General features: G+C 39.1%; 2 protein-coding genes across 5 annotated transcripts; both read right to left on the reverse strand.

Annotated features, from left to right (window-relative positions):
- Positions 1–568: 568 nt before the first annotated feature.
- Positions 569–9858, reverse strand: LOC121638807 (KH-type splicing regulatory protein). Its single transcript, XM_041983802.1, has 18 exons — positions 9483–9858; positions 8392–8491; positions 8244–8297; positions 8118–8154; positions 7953–8011; positions 7783–7854; positions 7624–7681; positions 6211–6358; positions 5930–6028; positions 5735–5836; positions 5527–5629; positions 4505–4629; positions 4100–4396; positions 3892–3995; positions 3682–3770; positions 3377–3583; positions 1198–1394; positions 569–884 (listed from the first exon to the last, which is right to left on the reverse strand). The coding sequence occupies exons 1-18, from the start codon at positions 9570–9572 to the stop codon at positions 876–878; spliced, it is 1950 nt and encodes a 649-aa protein (XP_041839736.1). The 5' UTR covers positions 9573–9858; the 3' UTR covers positions 569–875.
- A 683-nt stretch (positions 9859–10541) lies between these two features.
- On the reverse strand, positions 10542–21299 carry LOC121638941 (calcium-binding mitochondrial carrier protein SCaMC-3-like). 4 transcript variants are annotated; one of them, XM_041984049.1, is made up of 12 exons: positions 20888–21296; positions 19650–19861; positions 16920–17043; positions 16735–16822; positions 14268–14379; positions 14011–14169; positions 13761–13913; positions 13281–13394; positions 12982–13149; positions 12749–12896; positions 11622–11804; positions 10542–11225 (listed from the first exon to the last, which is right to left on the reverse strand). In XM_041984049.1, exons 2-12 carry the CDS (start codon positions 19842–19844, stop codon positions 11215–11217), a joined length of 1455 nt encoding a protein of 484 aa, XP_041839983.1. In that variant the 5' UTR covers positions 19845–19861; positions 20888–21296; the 3' UTR covers positions 10542–11214. The 4 variants fall into 4 exon arrangements, with proteins under 4 accessions (XP_041839983.1, XP_041839982.1, XP_041839985.1 ...); XM_041984050.1 differs by lacking the exon at positions 10542–11225 and adding an exon at positions 12581–12654 and having other exon boundaries at positions 11669–11804; positions 20888–21299; XM_041984048.1 differs by having other exon boundaries at positions 10543–11804; positions 20890–21295.
- Between the last annotated feature and the right edge of the window lie 1802 nt (positions 21300–23101).

The raw sequence follows: 23101 nt of genomic DNA on the forward strand, positions 1-23101 counted from the left end.
AAAACACATTTCTTGCTGCTGAATAAACAAGACACTTTTAGTATGAATGTTTTTATTGAAGTCTTTAAAAACAAACTGTAAAAAAAAACTTTAAAAAAAAGAGTACATTAACAAAACCTACTGGGAGAAAAAAAAATATAATTAAAAATTAAACATGTAGAAATGAAGAGGGCAAACAAGCACACAAATTCATACACAACCAACCTATGTAGTGCAGGAAAGTTGGTGCCTTATTACAACCAACTTGCACTCATTTTTCTGTTCAGTAGCATAAACCATTTAGACACACAAAACCCTCATAAGAAAAAATAATTACAAAATAAATTTAAGTCACAGGGAAAATACACCTGTAAAAGTAATAACTGAGGTTACAAAAGTACCAACAAACAAAAACAAAATAAAAAATAACATCTCTACAAGCATCTCTAATATAAATGTAATTTTTGAATATATTCAAAATACTGCTAGACCATTTATTCCATCCAAAAACTGGAGGAAACAAAACGTGAATCTCCGTTGAGATGCTGTTGTGTTAACAAAAATGTTCATTTCACATTTTTTCAAAAAGAAAAAACAAACAAAAAAAAAAAAACAACCCCCAAAAAACTTAAAAGCAATCAGATAAATTAAGAGAGGTGTGGATGAGTAAAGGAACAAACTAAACAGTAAGCAGGGTAGTCATTTAGTGCTTTGTTCAATACGTGGGTATAACACGTTCCCTTTTCTTTCTTTAATTGTCACATTAAAAAACAATCATGAAGATTGGAATAGAAAATGTCTCAATGAATTAGTTAGCCATGGTTTTGCCTTTTTAAAGCAAAATGGGAAAAACAAACATCCAGAGATCGATTCATCCAACAGACCAAATCATTCGTTTACTGGGGCTGTAAAGAGATCACAGATGCAATGATTAATCTTTTTCCTGTAAAGAAAGTGTAAATTTTCTCCTTATATGATAAATATATTAAAAAACGGAAATGTTTTAAGTAGGATCAATGACTAATAACCAAAAAGTGCTTCAAATCCAGTGTGCATGAGAATTTATGAAAATCGATTTATGTATCTTATTATATGCAATTAAGTAAATCAGGTCTCTTCACTACCACATTAGTGATCTAGCCTACAGTCACAAAAAAAAAAAAGAAAATAAACAGTAGTAACAAGGTTTCACGTAAAGACAATAAATGTGTGTGTTACCTGTTGTCCTGGCTGAGGAGCAGCTGCCTGCCCAGGAGCCTGCCCTGCCTGTCCGTAGTAGGCAGCCTGTTGTCTGTAGTATTCAGCCCAGGCTGCGCTGTAGTCCTGCTGTCCACCAGCTGCAGCTCCCCCTGCTCCAGCTGTTGCGCTGGGTGCTGCTGCACCTTGAGCACCTGCTGCTCCTCCAGCTGGCTGAGCTGAAATAATGAATAAATGTTGAGCACTGAATTAAATGCTACATTATTATTCTAAAAATTAAAAATAATTGAAAATATTTTATTCCCAAAGATCAATCAGATAAAGTATATCCTGCATTTCATCCCAATAAGGTCCCTTCTTCTCAAACACCACAGTCGACTGGTTCTGATGATGCTGCGCCAACAGGTCATAGGCAAGAAAACTACTATCTCCACTCACAGTGAAGGTAAGCAACGCCTTGATGCGAATGCATTAAATTATTCAAGTTTCCTCAGTAAAGTGCTGGCCTCTTCTTGTAAACAGCCAAAGTGCTGCATTTTCAGTCTAGTCTGTGATCCTCCACCACCCCCATCACTTCTCTCAGGATGGAAAGTGTTTTTCTAAATGTCTACTCATGAAATCCACAATCATGTCCTTTTTCTTGTTTGCATTTACAATTAAGTTCTATCAATTTTAATTTTATCACTGAAACATCCCATAAGTACAGAGTTGAAGTGATAGATTGAGGTGTAAATAGTGTAATTAATGAAGAAAGTGGTCAGCGTCCCCTGTGGTCTTCCTGTGCTGATCACCTAGTCAGACAACTATTCAGGTGCACAGACAGGTCTGTCATATAGCCAATAATCCAGGTAGTTAGGGAGGCATCCACTTGTATTTTCTGACACATTTTTAGTGGGTAAGGCCAGTAAACTGTCAACTGGAGTTTGTCTTTCTTTTCTTTCCCCATTCTTGGACATATTTTTGCTCTTTCTTATGCTGGGCTTACACCAGAAGACTTTTAAAAGATTTGCAAAAGACTAGAAAACTACCAGCTCACATCTTAAGACAAATGTTTAGAGTTTTAAGTCTCAGCCTAGTCTCAGACTAAGATTTGACAAAGACTGTGAATCACTATTTACAAGACTACAACTAGATTCTTTTAGCATGTTTTGTGATATGTTGGACAGCTGATATCGAACAGGCTGATCTGCCCACAGCAAAGCAAGCAAGGGGAGAGTTTCCCTCCAGGAGGGAATTACACATCATCATTAAATGTGGCTTTGCATCTCCACCAGGTGTTACACCAACTCATCAGGTGTTACACCGACTCATCAGAATCTGGAGAGATGAATGAGTTTCTAATCTTTTCTCATTTGTTCGATCATGATACTGTGACACATAAATGATCCACAGCAGACATTTACTTCTTAATAACCATCCGCTCGTCTTTCTGGACGGTCCACCGACGACGTTTCATCACCACTTCTTTTTCCGTCTGTTTGCTGGTGTTCTGACTGTAGGGATTCCTGTTTCTGCTTTGTCAGAGCTCATCTATTGGTTGTTGATCGTGTTTCGTCACTGCGACTTGCGATAATATCAAACATGTTTGATATTGTCGCAGATCCAAGACTAGAGAAAGATTGACGTTAAACAGTGCAGATTACCAGCTTACACCTAACAGCCGAGGTGACGGGAGCACGCTGTGACTCCAGTAAAACTCCTAAGATTCCCTAAAGACTTCCGTTTTTAGTCTGCGACCGTGAAAATCGTTTGGTGTGAGCCCAGCATTAGGCTGACTTTTTGCTCTCTACACAATCATCAATAGGCATTTTTGGACAGCAGTTTCTTTTTCTTGCAGTCCTGATGATTATTGGAGACAGTTCTTCTCTTTTTGTTCATAGATCCATTTTTAAATCCCTCTGTCCTGGTCAGGATGTTTTTCTACAACGTGCTTCTTAAAATGCATATTTTTTCATGATCAGTTTAAGTTTCTATGATGAATCCTCGTTGAAATGACTGAATCAAAGATTTAAAAAAGGCCAGTGTTGATTAAAATAAATGTTAATGTGTTTTGGAAGGAAAATTAAATATTCTGAAGCCTGATCACATCTTTCACTGGTTTACAATTCAGAATAGGATGTTAAATATCCTCAGGCAATTCTTTTAACAATTTAAAGTCAGTAAAATACACGTGACCAATGTGTCCTTTGATCAAACTTACTCATGCCCATCTTCTTATAGTACTCCTCCCAAGCTTTAGTGTAGTCTGGCTGACCTCCAGAGGTCTGTGCCACTTGGCCCTGGTCCCCTGGTGCTGCTGCAGCAGGGCCGCCGGGAGTCTGGGCTGCCATTGCGCCCCCTGGCTGTTGGCCGTAATATTGTGCATAGTAGGCTGCCCATGCCGCATTTGGATCTGCTGCTGCCTTATCTTGATAGGGGACGATAAAAACAGGTAGGAGAATTACTTGTGTGTGGAAAAAAGTTACAGGAAAGAGGGAGGAAAATGTTAAATATAATGAAACTCACTGGGATCATGTGGATTTGGGGCTTGCCATTGCTGGTAAGTATTTCCCCATCCCTGAGGATGGTACTGTGGACCACCAGGTGCAGCCCCACTACAAAAACAGACAAGGCATCTTAAGACTGCTTCTCTGCTAATGACTAAAACTGCTTATTTATGTCAGTTTTCAGTTAAAAATTAAAGATTGCTGAATGCCATATGTGAGTTATACATACTGGGGAGCTCCACCAGGAGGCCCAGCGTTATAAGGAGCAGGATTATAGGGATCCATGGGACCACCTGGGCCTCCTGGACCACCACCAACTGGACACAACGGACCCTGGGAACAATCAGAAGGTAAACAATTACAGTAACAAACGAGTGAATGTTTTTTGTGTTTTTTTTATTAACTGTTTCAGTGTGAAATGCCTCTCTGTTTCATACCTCAATCTTCTCTTCTATAAGCTGCTTTGCATGGTCAATCTGTTCTGGGGACCCTCTGATGATGAACAGTTTGAAGTTTGGGTCACCATTCGGAGGTGGCTGACGAGATATCTCCACAAACGCACCAGTTTGTTGGTTGATGGACTTGACATTCTCTCCTCCTCTACCAATGACCAACCCACATTTGTGAGCAGGAATGGAGAAGGTCACTTCTCCTCCCGGAGGACCCCAGTTGCCCTGACCTCTTCCCCACCCTCGACCTCCAGGCGACATCCCTGCACCAGGACCTGGAGGACCCTTTAAAAGGAAATACCACATGCCAGCTAGTTCACCAGTTGCACTTGGAATAAGGTGGAAATCAGTGTTAGAGTTTTAAAGAAATTAAACGCTTGCTTCTGCACTTACCCCTTGCCCACCCTCCTCTCGGGCCCGGATGCTCTGTAGCAGGTCAGTGATAATTGAGGCTGCATGTTGACACTGGTCTGGAGGGCCCATAATATGGGCAATTTTATCAGGCCCAGTACCATCATCTAGAATTCATAAATATATTGTGGTTTATTACTGATGAGGTGTTTACACAAAATATGTAGACAAAAGCCAAAAGGATTAATTCGAAGAGGTTTCCTTGATACACTGCAAATTATTCTAGTAAAACTTCAAGGGTGCATTTACACTGGTGCCTTTGGAGTACTTTAAAACAGAGTCAGTTCACTTGCAAATGAACCCTGGTGCTTGCATTGTGAAAGCAAACAGATTATCTGGTTAACCAAAGAGAGGAAGTGATGCAGAACATGTTGTTGGGCAACATGTCGGATAGCTCGCTGCCTCTCCTGCTGCTGTTACTGTACTGCTTCTAGTGAAAACCGTATTCGGTTTAAACACCAAAGTAAAAACAGAAATTGCATAAATTTATTATAGCTCCATTGTTTAGCTGCAGTAAACGAGATGGCTGAACGGAAAGATTATTGGATTTTAGCCCTGGCCACTCAATTAACCTGGTTTTCTTCTTCACCCTGCTTTCCTTCTGCTTGGTCAATTCCCTGCCCAACTGAACCAAGTCCCTAGGACTACCCTGGTATGAATGCACCCTGAATCTCAGTTTTGAGGAACCATTCATCTTTATTGCACCTAGTCACAGCCATTGTCTGATAAAAAACCAATGGAATTTGCTTTGTTTAGTACAAGAAGCATTGTTTGAGCTCTGGATTTAACTTTACAACAACTTAAAATAAATTGTGTTATAAATAAACTGAACTTAACAGAATATAAACTAAATGTGAAGAAATAAACTACATAACATGCCAAAGACATCTCTGTATTGTGATACTGAGATTTCTCTAGATTATTCTAGCCAACCCTTATTATCCTTTATTACCACTGAGAACCTCACGGTCAAACATGGCATCCAGTTTGCATGTGGAGCTTACCTGGTTTAAACTGTATCTTCACTCCAGCATCACTCTGGATCTTCTTTATCATTTCCCCACTTCGACCAATCACAACTCCCACAGACTGTCTAGGCACAGCAATCTGTAAAATTACAAGACGTGAGAATTACAAGAATTGTCAAGGCTCAGCCAGTAATTAAAACTCTAATCATATTCAGCCGTAACCATGCGTTCCATGTTTACGTACCTCAATGCCACCTCCTCCCATCCTTGATCCGTATTCATTCCGGTCTCCAAAGCCACTGTGATCCCTTTCTCGCAGGATTTCATTGACCATGTCCTTTGCTTGCTACAAAGGTAAGAAAAAGAAGAGGTGATGTGAGAACAAACATGGGCCAAAAACATTTTAAATTTAACACCATAGTTTGTGAACAAACAATACCTGCACTTTATAGGGGTCCCCAATGATGCGTAAGGGTTTATCTACATTGGGTGGCTGAGATCCATCTTGAATAAGAATCATTTTAACTCCTGCTCGCTCCTAGCAATATGAACGAGACATTGCACTGATTAAAATCAAATGGCTGACTAAAACAAGACCAGCATGAGTGAATGACATTTATCACTATTTATATTTCCTGTACAATGGTGGGAATCATAACCAGACACTTTTGAAAATTTCTTTTATATGACAGCTCAATCGCAGTACACCATGAGTCCCACCTGCAGCTGTTTAATTGTCTCTCCTCCTTTGCCAATAATGAGGCCAGCCTTGCCTGCAGGGATGATCATCTCTTGCATAGAACCTGGCTGTCCATTGCTCGACTCATGACCCCTGGACACAATGTCGTCTATAAATGCTTTAGCTCTTCTGGAAAGAAAATCAAATTAAAGAAAAGATTAAATGATTGAAGTGGCTAAAGGTATAGCATACAATACATACTGTATAGTATACAAACAATTTAAGGTGGTCTCAAACTATTCTGAGTTCTTAGTTGTTGGTAGAGTCAACTGTACAATTACAGACCTGTTTTCTGTATTTTCATGCCAGCCAAACGTAGGGCTGGGAAATAATGTTGATTTTATCCATTTATTCAAATGAAATAAAAAAATCTGGTTATACACAACTAATTTATTTCAACAACTCCCTACACATGCCGGTGAGTGGGTGAAATAACTGCAGACAAGTTAGCCAGCACAAAAATGTGTTCAGTTGCCTAATTTTTTTTTTTTTAAAAAAAACTGTAGGTTATAATAAGGACTGGCCATTTAACCATCAACTTCAAAGCCCAAATTTTCAAGTTGTTAATGTTTACTTTCGCAGAGTAAGGTCCTCCCACTTTGGTTCTGGTTAAACTGGTGTGAACGAGGGTGAACAGTTTGCAGGGAAGCAGAGTTCCTAGACTCCTGAACAGGGTCGAAACCAGAACCAGAACGGTATCGTGTGAAAGCACTAACAAAGTCCACTGAGCTGCACATTTGACTCCAGTGAGAATCGCTCCTCTCTATGAAATGCAATAGACAGCAGCAGCCCACAAATTCCCACTAACAGCCCTGCTCAAAAAAATGTCCTCAGTGTATCCTGAATGTTGAGAAAGAGGCCCGATGGAAAGACCGCATAGATGCGGTTGCGCTGCATATTGCTTAAGATGCGTCTTTTTCACATTATTCACAAAATAATTTAATACAAGAGACACATTTAGATGACAAATATTAATTTTAATGTTGTTTTAATAATTTTCATTTGTTTTTTAAGAAAAACAAGTAAGAAAATAAATAAATCAATTAAAATCTGAAATTGAATTTGGTGTAAAAAAATAATTTTTTGGCCTCATCGCTAAGCGCTAGTCAAACGTCATGTCAAAATTTATGAAGTACAATCACATTGCTGTCATCATACACAATATTATGTTGTACCTATGTTGATTTGGTCCATGTTTAACATTACTGCATGCACTACACTTTTGAAATCTCAGTTTGTGGGCACCTTTAGATGCAAAATCACAATCTCTGGGTTCTACATGTATTAGACAAATGTCAACGACTAAAAATACCAAAGAAACTGAACTTTCTCTCTCAGCTGCTCTGGAAAATGAGAATTCATTATTTAATAAATGAATGCCAAGAGAAACCTACTGTATGGCATCTGGTGGCCCCGTTAGAGAAACAGTTCTTTCAGGAAGACCGGCACTGTCTGGGAATTAATGCAACAACTTATCAAAACAAGGACAGCTGGAAAGTTGAATTATACTCTAAGAAAAAAGAGAAAGAATCTGGGGTCCACACATAGCTCACCATGTGCAATTTGGACCTTGCAGCCAGAGTCGTGTTGGATTTTGTTGATCTGTTCACCTCCTCTTCCAATAACTTTGGGAACAACAGCAAATACATTTTCAATTTAGTTAGAACACATGCAACACAGACACAACCTGAATAGTTTAAGAAAGGTATGTTCTTATACTCACTGAGACCAACCATGCCATCTGGTACCCTGTAATCTTCTGTCATTGTAGAGGACCTTACACTGCAGTTACATGATGCACAAACAACATTCAAAATTACCTCTTTCAAAAATGTATGGATCGAAATGTCCATGTAAAAGAAAAATAACATTAAAGATGACCCCATACCTTTGTTGAGACAAAGCAGCTAGCTGTGCTCCAATAGCTGTAAACAAATAAACAATTAGTTAGAGTTGATGGGAAACTGAGCACAGAAGGCATTTGTACTTTTATAAAAGCCTGTATTTAACGTACACATTGCTGAATCTCTTTCACTCTGTGATGCTACCTTCTTTGCATTTGGTTCGTCTAGAATAAGAAAAAAAGATAGAAAAAAGGGAGCATTACAAACAAAGTGGATACACAAATGCAAACAATGTGCCAGTTTGTTCTGATTTCTAACCTGCTTCTTCCAGGGATCGTTTCTGTGCTGTGAATGGATAACTTTCAGCTCCGTTGTTTGACACAGGCGGCACACCATCTCCACCAATTTTAGCTGCAATCTAGAAACAGCAAATAATCAAACCAGACATGTCTACAAAGTAATCAAGAATATTTTTATGGTAGAATATTTCAACATTTCTTTGGCCAAAGTAGTAATAAGTCATGAGGATGAGCTTAATCTTAAAAAGACTGAACACAGACAAATCAGACTTCTCAAATCAGATCTTCAAACTGTCTTCACTGGAGATTTGATTTGTTTCCAGACATCACTGACCTCTCTATATGGGATGCTGATTGAACCACAACAATATAGCATATTAATAAGCAACAACTATCATAATTAGTATTTAAAAAGCAGGAGAAGTCAACTTTTCTAGTTTCAGCGCCTCACAGCTTTTTATTTTTGGTCACATAAACCGATTAATATGTTGGGTTAGAAGCTGTTCATCAAAACAACAAATCCGCTTTTTTTCTTACAATTATACAGTAAAACAAAAGTAAACTGTATATGACGTTAAAATTGAAGGCAATATTAGCTGATATTAAAGCCGCCATTGATTAGTGACCTTTACAATACAATTTAACTTGGTTCATATATGTTAAGTATTATGATTTCGCAATTTCATTTATAACATATATTGTAGTTTAATTAAACAAAATCTATGTTAATGTTACTTCTCGTGAATTCATTTTCATTTATGTGGGCCGGGAAAGGATAATGGACGTTCATTATCACCTCACTGTTAACCAGTTAACGGTTAACCTAGCAAAGTTAGCTTATTTACGCTTAATCTAACTGAAGGATGACGGTCTTGTTTGATCATTTTATTAATGTAAACGATTAACCGCAAGTAAAGTCGCCGCTCACTCCCCTTCGTAAACATTTTCAGTGTATCTGTCAAAATGTATGTGTTACTGAAATGAATTGCATAGCTACTAGCTAGCCTGCTAGCTTGTTAACTTGTGCTACCGTCAATAAAGCTAGCAGCGTTTCCCACCAGCTACCTAGCTCACCGGCTGCCTTCTCTTCTGGTCGAGCAGTTGAATTACCTGTCTGGCTCGTTGTACGGCGTCTGCAAAAGCATCCTTTTTCAACCCAGCACCTACTCCATTAGATGGTAGGCCGCCGTAATCAGACATACTGCTCTTAATAGACAAATAGACAGACACACACACAGGGGACAGGCTGGGTAGCTTTGTCCGGGTCGTGCTGCGCAGAAGCGGGAAGGTTAACAGGAGAAGACTGGGGACTCTAATGTGAGTAGAAGCACGCCGGCAAACTTCCCGTGCTTAAAATAACCAATCAGTGCTTCCCCTACCCCGGGTTTTCGCTTCCTCCTTCTTCTTCTTTACCCTTTTAATGGTTATGGTCCATCGATGCAGCGCCAAATATCGCCTCCCCCTGACTTCATTACGGGCCAAAGGGTGGAAAATGCTGTAGGCCTGAACGTCTATCCAGACAACATTTACACTGAAAAAAAAGAAAGAAAAAAAAAAAAAAAAAACTATATATATATATATATATATATATATATATATATATATATATATATATATATATATATATATATATATATATATATATATATATATTTATGGAAAGTTTCAATTATGCTTGTGTTTATTCACAATAATGTGATAATGTGGTCAAGTTTATTTATTCAAAACAATAAGTAATAAGTTTTAAAATGTTATTTAGATGTTGACAAATGTTTTATGTACATTACATTACATTACAGCGGGGTGCAGAAAGCAATAAAAGGTGCAATAAAAATAAACTTTAACTTAAAAATAAAAAAATTCAATAAAAAGAGAAAAATTGATGGAATTCAAGAAATTTAATTTACATTGCGAGAAGACTTGCAGCAGCTTCTGCTTCACACAGTAAATAAGGAAACTAAAAATTTTATTTAAATAAAGCTAAATGATTTTGTTAGCTAATTTTAGTACAAATATTGGGGTACAAGTAAAAATCAGCATTTTTTTTTTAATTATTTTTCTTACATTTAAAACTATTCATATGTTTATTTTGTAATTTGAGTATACTTTGTTCACAGGTTAAAAAAAACCCCAAATGTTTAGAATTTTTTTTTATTTGTTTCTTTTGAGAATTTGTTACAAAAAAACAAACATGCCTTCATAGAATTAAGACACTTGTTTACAGTGTCCAACTGAAGACAACAGAACTGAGACATCAAGTGACAAATATGTTTTGGGGGAGGAATGGTTTTATTGGTGATTTCATTTGGTTAGCATGTTTTACAGTAATCTGTATTTTCTCAACATTTGCAAATGAATCTATTATTAAAACGTTATCTAAGAAAAGCAGCACTTGTATGCATTTATTTGCACTTTGATTACAATTTATGTTTTTCATCATGACAAAATCAACTCTCTACTACAATGAAAATGCTGTGCGGCACCAGACCTTATAATGTTCTTCAAAGGGAAGACAACATATACTTTTTTCTGCGTCAGAACAGTACGTAGCTGAATCCTATGTGCTTCTTGATATGGCTTCGGCAGGTTTCCTTTAGTAAAACGTGAAATCTTTGGGTATGTTATAGTGAGTATTAATACTTCCAGTAAGGAGGCAGTTCAGTGTGTTACCTGTTTTCACCTTCCTCCATTTACCCCAGGTGATGATTTCAGTAACTGCTGATTTCTGTTTGGCTGCTGCTGTGCTTTGTGACAACTGTTTAAAACATGTCAATAAAAGTCCTGAGTTTGTAACTTCGCTGCTGTGTAGCATCTTCAGGTTCCTCTTAGCCCTCCGTCTTCTCTAGATACCACCTGGTAGAAAAAATAATGCTGAAGGGATGTAAGTTGGCTTTTGGGTTTTACTTGTTATCTGGCAAGTTCATGCAAGTCTTGATCTGTTTAAATCACTGCAGCAACAAGACGCTCATTTTTTAGTGGTTGCACAACTGCTGACATGCATTGAACTCCTTTCATTCGCTGTCAGTTCAGGTGGAGGCAGATTATGTGTTATACTTTACAACATTTCTGTTATGTTTTTCTCATTCTGCCATCTTCATCCTCAAAACTTCAAACTTGCAGTCTCAGGATCCTCCCCAGCCAGAGCTTATTTTCTCATGCACTGACAACAGATCTGCCCGTGCTTGCAGAAAAAATCCACATCAAAATGCCTCTCCTTTTACTACCCATTATCCTTCCTTTCCCTCCTACCCTCAATGTCCACTCCCATCATTATCCTCGTGTATTCGTAGACGACATAGGACACGCTCACAGCAGGGATGACTTTCAGCAGGTTCGGAGAAATCCCTCTATAAAGTCCAGCAACGCCCTCCTGAGTCACAATGTTGTGCAGCAAGGACAGCATAGAGAGTTTAGGGGCTCCTTTCACCGAAGCTGAGGGGAGTGAAAAGGAGAAAGGTTTGTCAAGACATTGTTGATGTAATAAACACTTAACTAATCAGTGTCATCCCCAGGTCTGAAGTACAGGTGACATGATTTTTTTCTTCTATGCATTGCAGATTATTCCACTTCTTCACTTTCAAGAACTCATAGGTTATCCTGCAGCAGAAAACCACTTTTTAAGTGAACTATTGTTTTATATATGAGCCACTGAAAGTGATGGTTGTGATGGTTCGATATTAAGAGGTCAAATATTCTAACCCAGGGATTTCACAACTCTAGTACTCGACCATTGTTCTCAGATGTATCCCTGCTTCAACACACCTGATTCAGGCACCTAAAACCTAAAGCCTGTTTAGTTCGAATCCGGGCTTCTTTTGGCACTCAGATATGGCAAAAAGTGGACCAGATGTCAGTTGCCAGTCTAGCTTGGATTATGCCAAGTCTCCTGTGAGCCATGTGTGGTCGAGATGTCAGTTGTTGGCCTGGATGTTGATTAAGGCAAGTATTTTGTGGGCCAGTTGTGGTCCTAATACAGGAAGCTAGACTTATGGCAGTTTCCTTGTAGGCCACATGTGGTGGTCATGTGACTACGTTTTGGCAGCCACACTCACATTTAGCCAACAACGTAAGTCAAGGCCAAATTTGTGCCCAACAAAATTTTTTTTTTTAAAGTATTTAAAAATAATAATATTAAAATATTGCAAACTTTGAGTTATGGCTAAATTAGTTTTAAAATATATTTTAGAAAGCAAAATAGATTTTCTTACCACACTGAAATATCTGTAACCAGTGGCTCATGGATGAAGTCAGTTTTACAGCCGTATTATCATGACCTCCACCACAATAATCAAACCTTAAATTTAGGTAATATCTTTGGGAGTGATGCTGTTTTATATTGGTCATTCATTTGTATCTATCAGTATAAGCACAGCTACCTTGTGCTTGCATTCGGGTGCGGATCAGTGCCAGTGGGTAGCTTGCTAGCTGCCCACAGGTGCTGGAAACAGCACCACAGCCGACCAGCACCATCACACCTGGGTCGGCTAAGCCTCTGTTCCTGTTCAGCCATGTAAACTTCAGGGTCTGTGGAATAAAAGGGTGGGGTGAAGGTAAACAGTGAGAAGCTACACACTACAGTGAGAGAAGTATGCTTTCATGGCTGTTTAACCTCATAGACAGCCAGGTCAATGCCAGCGTAAGGGACAATGCTCAGCAAGTTAGGTATGTAGCCCTTGTAGAAGGCTGTGACACCTTCCCGCTGTAGGATCTGCTTGGCACAGTCGGCTATTCCTAAGTATTGACCGGTTTTTCTTAGTGTCAGACGGGTCTTCAACACCTGAAGGGAAGAAATGAGAGGAGAGGAAGAGAGGAAACAACACAAAAAAAGAGGAATGAAATTTTCATGACATCTAGAAAGTGCATTATCTTGATGCAATCTGAATATTGTGTTTATTACCCTGATATTACCTCCATTGGATAGATGGCAGTCTGAGCTGTTGCCCCAGCCAAGGAACCAGCAACAAACCTTTCATGAACCCTCAGAGCTCTTGTTTCATTACTGCCACGTATCTTAGTCTTAATCTATAGAGGTAGAAAAAAAAACAAAAAAAAAACAAAACAAAACACAAGTTTAAAGAGTTCTAAAAATGAAATAAAACAGCTGTTATTAGCTGGACGGGACATCATTGTAAGATGTGGTAAACACATTTCATGACTCATACATTTTTCATCTGTCCTTGAAGTTCACGTTCTTTCCAAAAGCTGCATGATATGTTAAGTACCACTGATAAGGTACAATTAGACTATTAGGCCAGATTATTATTAGGTCTGGCTGTCATGGCATCTTGAGGTTGCCCTTATATAATAGGAAACAAACAAAATAAAAATCACGAAAAAGAGAACAGATAAGAAATGTCAGACATGCATTCATGCTCCAGAAGTCTTCACCTGTTCATAAGCAGAAAACTTGATGGCAGTCTCTGGGGCGATTTTCAGAACATTCATCCCATTGCCTCTCCACAGTGACCATGGTCCCCCCTCTTTCAGCATGTACTGAAAACCACTCAGTACGTTCCCTTTAAAGTCAGAGGAGCCGTGCACCTGTTAAAACCAAAAAAGAAGAAAGAGAGAGTTAATAGTGGCACTCAAAGGGAGGAAGCAACGTGGTAAGAATCATTGAGAACTGTAATGGACCGACCTGTCTGAAGACTTTGAGGCGGTCTAAGGGGGCAGTTCCAGTCCGTGACACTGACCCAGCCATGGCTCCAGCCATCAGCTGCCTCCACACGTAGCCAGATTTCTTCTCCTCTTCTGAAAATTCATCTGGGACTGTCAGCTGCTCGCCTATATCCAACATCTACTGAAGCCACAACGATCAGAATCAGCATAGTGATGATGTTAGACACACAACATCGTTCTTGTTCTAGTCATGTATGCAGTAACGTGTGACCTTACCATTGAACGCTTCCAGAAGCGTGCCACGTCCTCCATGTTAGTGAGAGGGTTAAACAGGAAATAATCGCGCCACTCTGTCCAGTCAATTGTCATGGTACCGTCCTTGTCCATACTTCATAAAAAGCAAAATAGTTAGATATAAAATAGAGTATGAAGGCCGATGCCTCAGCAAAAACAGTCGATTAGCAGGAGAAGGAAAGATATAAAGGCTTTGATATTCAGAAAATGATTGAAAAACAAATACATGCAATACATAGCTGCTGCTATTATTATTATTATTATTATTATTATTATTTATAATTTATAATTATATACTTGCAACTTGGGGCTGTTCTACATTTTATTTTTTCGCTGTCTATGTCTACAGCTAAAATACCAGCAATATGAAAAACTTCTTGTCTTGTACCCATCCCTAAGAAAGCGAATGTGAACTGTACTTTGTCTAATCTCAGGCCTATAGCATTGACATCACACATTATGAAGTGCTTTGAGAGGGTTGTTCTTGGCCACCTGAGAGGACAAGTAGCACTTTTTCAAGATCCACTACTGTTTGCATACAGGAAGGGCGTGAGTGTGGATGATGCTCTACTGTACTTGCTTCACACTGTTTATCAGCACCTTGAGAAAACTGGTAGCTCTATTCGAAACATGTTTTTTTATTTTTCTAGTGCTTTTAATACAATACAATACAACCACATATTTTAGCTAATAAGTTATTGAATTTTAATTTGCATAACAAGACTGTTGCCTGGGTTTTAGACTATCTTTTAAACCGTCCTCAGTTTGTAAGACTGGGTGACAAATGTTCCAAAATGATTTTAACAAAAACTGGAGCTCCACAGGGCACGGTTTTATCTCCTTTTTTATTCACTTTGTATACAGCCGATTATAGACACAGTCATGCATCCTGTCAGATGCAGAAATTCTCTGATGATACTGCCTTGTTAGGCCTAATTTCTCAGGATGATAATCTGGTCTACAGGGAAGAAATTGACTCTTTTGTTGGTTGGTGTGAGTCTAGTTTCTTACAGCTAAATGTAGACAAAACACAAGAGTTAATTATTGATTTTAGAAAAAAAAGGGGAACAGTCTCTCCAGTGGTCATTAAAGGCCAGGCTATTCAAATAGTTGAAAGTTATAAGTATCTTGGAGTTCATCTGGACCATAAATTAAACTGGAGGAGGAACAGTGAAGCTGTCTGCAAAAAGGCCCAGACTGTTCTTTCTGAGAAAGCTTCATTCTTTTGATGTGAGCAGGAGGCTCTTGTCTGTCTTTTATCAGGGGATCGTGGCCAGCGTCTTGTTTTATGCTGTACTTTGTTGGGGTGGGAGCATCACCTCGGAAGACAAAAATCGGATGAACAAACTGATTAAAAAGGCCAGCTCAGTGGTGGGGCTGAGCTTGGACTCTGTGGACATTATTGTGGACAAGAGGATGAGGACCAAACTAAGAACTGCTCTGTCTTTCACAGACCATCCTCTCCACGGTGTTCTAAGTGAACTTAAGAGCTCTTTTAGTGGGCGAATGGTGATGCCTCGGTGCTCAACTGAACGTTTAAAGAAGTCTTTTGTTCCTGCTGCTGTGTGCTTTTATAATGAGCACTTTTTATGATTTTCATTGTATTTGTATGTTTTAAAGGTTGTGTTCTGTGTTGCAATGATGTTGTAATGGTGTGTAGCAGAGTCTATTAATGTATTGATGTTGTATGTTTTTGTGCTAAGCGTACTTGGCAATGTAGTTTCCCACCTCGGGATTAATAAAGTTATCTTATCTTATTATTATTATGTAGTGAAATACATGTAGTCCAATTCATTAATGAAATGAACTGGACTATGGTGTGCATGACAGCTATGACTTTTCATTGTTATTGTTGTTACTGGTGCAGTCATTATTATATACTGATACTACTGTCATTATTATCATTATCACCATTGCATTACTAAAACTACATAGATTCATTATAATATGATAAATTGTAGATAGTGGTTTTAATAATGAATGCTTGCTGTATGTATAGGGACCGTGTTATTGTTAAATTAATGAGAGTAAGAATAAGAATAAGTGACATTGTTAAATTCATTGGTATATGCCGAAGGGGTGAGATTAGGTAAGTAGTGGCTTCTTGCTACTCCTTTTGAACAAGGCATTTTTTGTTATCATGTTGTTTTTTTGGCTTCATTTACTTTTTTATTTTTTGCTTTTATGTTCAAATAAACTCTCAACCCACTCCAACTACCTGGTTAACCATGTTGTTTTCTGAACAAATTGAAGTGGAACATGCCATAGAATGAAGCCTTGTTGCAGAGCACCATCCCAACACCTCCCAACCTCCACCAGCTACGTGAAACACTTGTGTGTTTGGTAGTCAGAAATAATGGAGTTCAACTTACCAATCAATGGATATTACAACACTGTTTTAACCCATCGAAACAACTTGTTTTTGCAGTGAGCAGGATGTTTAACATACCTGAGTAAAATCCTGTTAGCATCTTCCAGGCTAATGTTTACGCCAATGGAGTGCAAACAGTCCTGAATCTCTGTCGCATCTATTTCACCTGCAAACACCCAGCAGTCACACACAGTGAGCATGAGAGGATAAATAGCAGAAAGCAAGTGAAATTCTTCTTCAACTGTCTCCTGTGAGCTACAAACCATCATTGTTCCTGTCCAGGCGGTGAAACATGAGTTTAAGCTGTTTTTCATGGTTACGGAGATACTGGACAAACTCATCAAAGTCCAGGACTCCATCTTGATTGGTGTCCCCGGCCTTCACCATCTGACAACACAGAGAGGAGCGGCAGTGAAAAATAGCTGCTGAGCATTTGACAAACATTTGACCAGGGACCAAAAACATTACAGCAGGTCAGCAAGCAGGTTGTAAACATGTGCAGTAAATGCTTTACTATTTTTGTAGTTGTGACACTGTGGTCAAAAAATCAGTATCTTATTAGAGCAGAGTGATAGTCTGGAAATGCTTTAAGCAACTTAGCTTGACTAAGTGTCTTAAGAGGCTGCATTTCAGTCACAAATTCTGACACATTTAGCTGTCTGACAAAAGCAACTACAAAATATGTGAATGACAGCATCTTTACTTGGAATTCAGCTAAATCAATATCTACTGTTGCTGCAGCTTCATCAGCTGCACATCCATGATGAAAATCTCCCGTTCCACCAGATCCCAAAGCTGCTCAGTTGAATGGAGATCTGGTGATGGTGGAGACTGCAAAAATACAGTGAACTCATTGTCATGTTCAAGAAATCAGTTGGAAATTATTTGAGCTTTGTGACATTGTGCATTATCCTGCTGGAGGTGGCCATCAGAAAATGCTACACTTTCGTCATAAAGGGATGAACATGGTCAGCAACAATACTCGGGTAGGCAGTGGTGTTTAAAAATGCTAAATCAGTACTAAGAGGCCAAAGGTTTTCCAAAAAATATCCCTCACACCATTATACCACTACCACCAGGCTGAACTGTTGATACAAGGTGGATCCATGCCTTCATGTTTAAACCAAATTCTGACCCTATCATCTGATCGTTGCAGCTGAAATGGAGACTCATCAGACCAGATTTACAGTCTTCTGTTGTCCAAAATTGGTGAGCCTGTGTGAACTATAGCCTCAGTGTCATGTTCTTATCTGACAAGAGTAGCAAAGTGTGTCTTCTGCTGCTGTAGCCCATCTGCCTTAAGGTTGGACATGCTGCGCGTTCAGAGTTTGTATTCAACAGTCCTTGGTTGTAACAAGTGGTTAGTTGAGTCACTGTTGTGTGTCAAACCAGTCTGCCATTCTCCATTTTAGTCCAGACAATTACTCACTACATATTTTATCCATTTTCGACTGTTTTCTGTAAACCCTAGAGATGTTTGTGTGATAAAACTATAATTGCAGAACCTGAAATACTCAGATCATGGCACTTAAGCACTTAAATCCCCCTTTTTTTCCACATACATACACATAACTTCAACAAGTCTTCTTTACAATGTCTACATGACTAAATGCACTGAGTTGCTGCCATGTGATTGATCAGCTTTTTGCTATTTGTGTTAACAATTGAACATGTATATATATATATATATATATGTGTGTGTGTGTGTGTGTGTGTGTGTGTGTGTGTGTGTGTATGCTGTACATGACAGAAGAAAGAGCTATGGGCTTTGGGTAATGATTTATACATGAAAAGACACCAAGACAGGGAAAGGTTACAACTCTCAGCTTACAAGAGCTGGCTTCTTCTACCAAAATAGACATCATGCTGCCCTTATGATGTACACACACACACACACACACACACACACACACACACAGGCACACACTCACAGATGCACAACAGCTTTTATCAAAGGCAGTCTAAAATTCATCGTCTCTAGAAAGACTTTTGATCATGGAAACTTATTTGTGTTTCTTTGCAAATCATTTTCACTTGATATTTTTTTATAAACACAGAGAAGAGGCAAGAAAAAGCAGAATGAGAAAAAAAAGTGAGCCAGAGAGTTTTTACCAAAACAGTCACACTGGGATGAGCTGGGCGGTCTGTGTGTATTCACAATACAATGCTATGCTGCTAATCTTGTGCTCTTTGCACAAACAACCAAGAGCACAAACTGCAGATCAGCAGAATCAGGGGGTTCTACATAATGAAGGAAGGAGAGATTACACACATGCTTTCACTGGACGTGAAGAGAAAATGAGACGATGCGGTGCTTGAAAAAATGTTCACCTCTTTTACACACATAGGTATGTGTGTAACGGGATACATCATTGGCCTGCGCAGGTGATGACTATCTATGAGGCCCTACATAGTGTCCATTCTTCAAATTAATACTATCATAACACGGTGAATTTATATTATTATTTTTAAATAATGTAAATTCTCCTTTGAGACGCTGTCCATTGTTCAGACTCAGGGCTAGACATTTTTTTTCAAATAAGCCAATACTTAAAATGTTTTAGCGATAAAATATAAGGAACAATTTATTGCTCTTACGAAAGATCAGTTGTTCTTAAACTTTTTTTAGTGTTTACCCGGCCTGCCCAGAAAAACATACCAGGATCCCTACTTATTAAAAACTTGTGAACTCATAAAAACAATCAAATCTTTTCTAGCAAAAACTATGTCACTTGAAAATTCAGTGTAATCTGTAATAGAACCTCCATCCTGAAATGTGTGATCTTTTTGTAATTTGATCTTTGCTCCCAAGAATATTGTCATGACCCCTGAGTTAAGAATCTCTGACCTTGATAATCTGACCTGGGAACAATAACACCGTCTAGCACTGGCTAATGTCACAAAGTAAATATCTACCGTATTCATCCACCTCACATGTTTTGCTGCATTGTATACAAAGAGATATAAGTGATAGAAGTGTCCTGCTGTCTTACTCTTTCCAAGGAGCCTCTGGAGAGCCCTCGGCCTGCCAGTCCTGCTCGCAGTTCGAGGATGTCAATGTGTCCATCTTTGTTGAGGTCAAGCTGATTAAACAGCTCAGCCCAGTGCTTTTCTCTGTCCTGGTCTGGACAAGCAGCTTCACTTTCTTGGCACTGCACCCTTGGGAGCCAAGTGCACTGGGGTCCCATGACTTATCACCAGTCAGCTGATGGAATACAGGGACATCACAAAGAACAGTCCTTAAATCTGATTAATATTTACAGTATATTGCAGCCATTGGAGGGCTCACCTAAGGTAACATGTTTCTAAAGGTTTATAAAAAAAAAAAAAAAGAAATTATGGACAAAATGGATAAAAATGATTGCGACAGAACTTAAGAAATCTAAGCCCCAAAATGTTTGCTCTTTGGTTCCTAAAATACCCACAAATGCAATTTTGTACGTCACAGTACGTCTTGGATCTAACATGCAGAAGCAAAGACAAAGTTGTCCTAAAGTTCTTCTTCTTCCTGTCAGACTAAAGATGTATGGCAAATTTGGTACAATCTCTTTCTGTCTGCAGACATTAACTGTTGCAGAGGAACCAACAGATCCAAAATTTTGAGGTTCTTGTAGACTTTTTTTTTTAGCATCTGCATAAATTTGTTTGGGTGGCCCGTCCTGGACAAACTGGAGCTGCTTATCCACAACATGCAGATGATTTGTCCATCCATTCGATCTCTATACCCGCTTATTCCAAGTGCAGGGTCATGCTGGAGCCAATCCCAGCGGCAGGGTACACCCTGGTCTGGACGGGTTGTCAGTTAGATGCTTTATCTACATGTCTAATTGATACTAAAAAAAAAATCCATAATCTTGGGCCATTAAAACAGACATCTTTGGTGTTTGAATGATGAAACTACACAGTAAAATAGCAAAGATAGAGAAAGATTATATGTGTAGGCTATATATATATATGTGTGTGTGTGTGTGTGTGTGTGTGTGTGTGAGAGAGAGAGAGAGAGAGAGAGAGAGGGGGGGGGGGGGGGTTCTTAGATTGTGAAAACATTCAGGGGAATATAGCCTTTACCGAATAAAGTGATATAGTTAATACGTTTCTAGCTCATAGCAGCAGCTGATCGAGGTTGCGACAGTCTCCAAACTGATAATCGCGTATAATCTGATCCTCTCTCAGTTACTGACGCTGTTATAGTCTAATAATAAAACATACAAGACCATCTCGTGTGACTCACCCTCAGTGTGTTTATCTCCAAACCGTCCCGCCGTCCATGGTCTGATGCAGAGGTTTCGTGACTGGAGAAAGTCACCAGTCCGAACAGAATCTATCTCCTTCCTCCCCCCCCCAAAAAAACAAACGGGGTCATATACGGACTGAAGACTTTCCTCTGGTCTGGATCCAGTAGGTTTCAGTGTAGACAGCTGATTGCTCCGTCCTGGTGGATTTCCTTCAGCGACGAAGCAGGAAGCGAGAAACACGCAGCCGTGACCGCGCTGCTGGAGCCTGCAGGCGGCACAGTGTCAAACACGCATCTGAAGCTGCCGATGCGTCCGTGTCTTCTTCAGGCTTGAATGAACCCTGACTTATTTGGCCCTGAGAGCTTCTGTCAGGCCCATGACAAGGCTTTTTTTTTTTTTTTTTTGTGATGTAACATCTAAACCCACCCCCCCGCCCCCCAAATAACAGGCTCCGACATTTACACTTTTAAGCATCTTGCATGTACACTAACCGGCCACTTAATAAGGTACACCTCTCCATTGCTTGTTAACACAAATAGTTAATCAGCCAATCATATGGCAGCAACTTAATATATTTAGACATGTAGATGTAGTCAAGATGACTTGCTGGAGTTGAAAATGAGTATTAGAATGAGGAAGAAAGTTTTAGTGACTGAATGTTTCTGGTACCAGTCTGGTCTGAGTATTTCAGGAACTGTTGATCTATTGCGATTGTCAACATCTCTAGAGTGTACAGATAATGGTCTGAAAAACAGAAAGTAGGTTAATTTTCTGGACGAAAATGCCTTGTTGATGTCAAAGGTCAGAGGAGAATGGGCAGACTGGTTGGAGATTATAAGAAGGACAACAGGAACTCAAATAACCACTGGTTCAAACCAAGACATGCAGGACACCATCTCTAAACACACAACATGTCCATGCTAGAAGCAGGTGTGTCACGTCAGCAGAAGACCACACCTTTCTGTCAGCTGAGAACAGAAATTGAGATTACAGTTCACACCTTGCTTTTTCTGAGTCTCCGTTACACCTGCAACATTCAGATGGTAGCATCAGAATTTGTTTTATAAACATGAAAGCTTGGATCCATTCTGCCTTGTATCAGTGGTTCAGACTTGTGTGTAAAGGTGTAGGGGGTATTTTTTGGCACCTTGGGTCCCTTCGTAGGCTACCAATTGAGCATCATTTAACGGCATCTTCTGTACTCATCTTCTGATGGCTACTTCCAGCAGGATAATGCACCATGTCATAAAGATCAAATCATCTCAAGGTTTTCATCATGGATGTGAAGCCGACAAATCTGCAGCAACTGTGTGATGATATCATGTCAATATGGAGCAAAATTTCAGAGGAATGTTTCCAACACTTTGTTGAATCTATGACACTGAGAATTAAGGCAGGGGTGTCTTTTTGCTTGGAGGGGATTTGAATATGTGGAGGCATGGGTGGATTACTGAAAGGGTTTATGGTGCAGACATACAGGGGCCCAATGAGTCACTGGGGCTTTAGGCCACAAACAACCAGGAAGTGGCAACAATTGGTGAAAAGCATCTTCCAAATGAATGCAGATACACAAGATGACTGCAAAGGCATACACAGAAAACAAACATAGCAAACATGGACAAATCCATTGATACAGCGCAAAAAAAGACAAATAAAAAGGGACCAGATTTTTAAAAAGATGGTCCACAAAATAGAGAAAGATCAGAAATACATGCAAATTCCTTAAGGCATGCAAAACAGTAAGTGACATAAATGAATACAAATCAACAAGAGAGTCATGAACTGATAAAGAAAACAGATCAACTACACGCACCAACACAGCAGATGTGGAAAAAACCATCTCTGTAAAGGGCCACCACCACAGGCAAAGGCTTGCAAATTTATACAAAATAAGCACAAGGATATTCAGAATAACTACAAATAATTGCAAGATAAACACAAAAGAAAGGAGGAACACAGAGGAAGTGATGCACCAGTAATATTTTAGATTTGGACCAATCAGAAAGTCACCTTTGTAGCTGTTGCCCATTCAGTAACATCTTCAACAGACGAGGTTTAAATTAATATTATAAAGAGAGTGTTCAGGAGAAATTTGATTAAATCAACATATTGGCCCGTAGGTCTACTTTAAACCTTATGTGCATCATTGCTTATAGCAATAGTTGTATAACTAGAGAGCCCATTGCCTCATCCATCATCAATAAGCCTGG

This window comes from Melanotaenia boesemani, chromosome 4 (genome assembly GCF_017639745.1).
Source record: "Melanotaenia boesemani isolate fMelBoe1 chromosome 4, fMelBoe1.pri, whole genome shotgun sequence".
NCBI lineage: Eukaryota > Metazoa > Chordata > Actinopteri > Atheriniformes > Melanotaeniidae > Melanotaenia > Melanotaenia boesemani.

Excerpts from the sequence above, each read along its gene's own strand:
- LOC121638807 (XM_041983802.1), bottom strand. The coding sequence starts at position 9,572 with ATGTCTGATTACGGCGGCCTACCATCTAATGGAGTAGGTGCTGGGTTG. Across the intron at positions 8,012-8,117 it reads GCTGCTTTGTCTCAACAAAG|TGTAAGGTCCTCTACAATGA; the intron begins GTATGGGGTCAT and ends ATGTAACTGCAG. Across the intron at positions 4,397-4,504 it reads GAGAGGAGGGTGGGCAAGGG|GGTCCTCCAGGTCCTGGTGC; the intron begins GTAAGTGCAGAA and ends TTCCTTTTAAAG.
- LOC121638941 (XM_041984048.1), bottom strand. The coding sequence starts at position 19,844 with ATGGGACCCCAGTGCACTTGGCTCCCAAGGGTGCAGTGCCAAGAAAGT. Across the intron at positions 17,044-19,649 it reads CCAGAGGCTCCTTGGAAAGA|ATGGTGAAGGCCGGGGACAC; the intron begins GTAAGACAGCAG and ends CTGTGTTGTCAG. Across the intron at positions 13,395-13,760 it reads AGTTTTCTGCTTATGAACAG|ATTAAGACTAAGATACGTGG; the intron begins GTGAAGACTTCT and ends CTACCTCTATAG.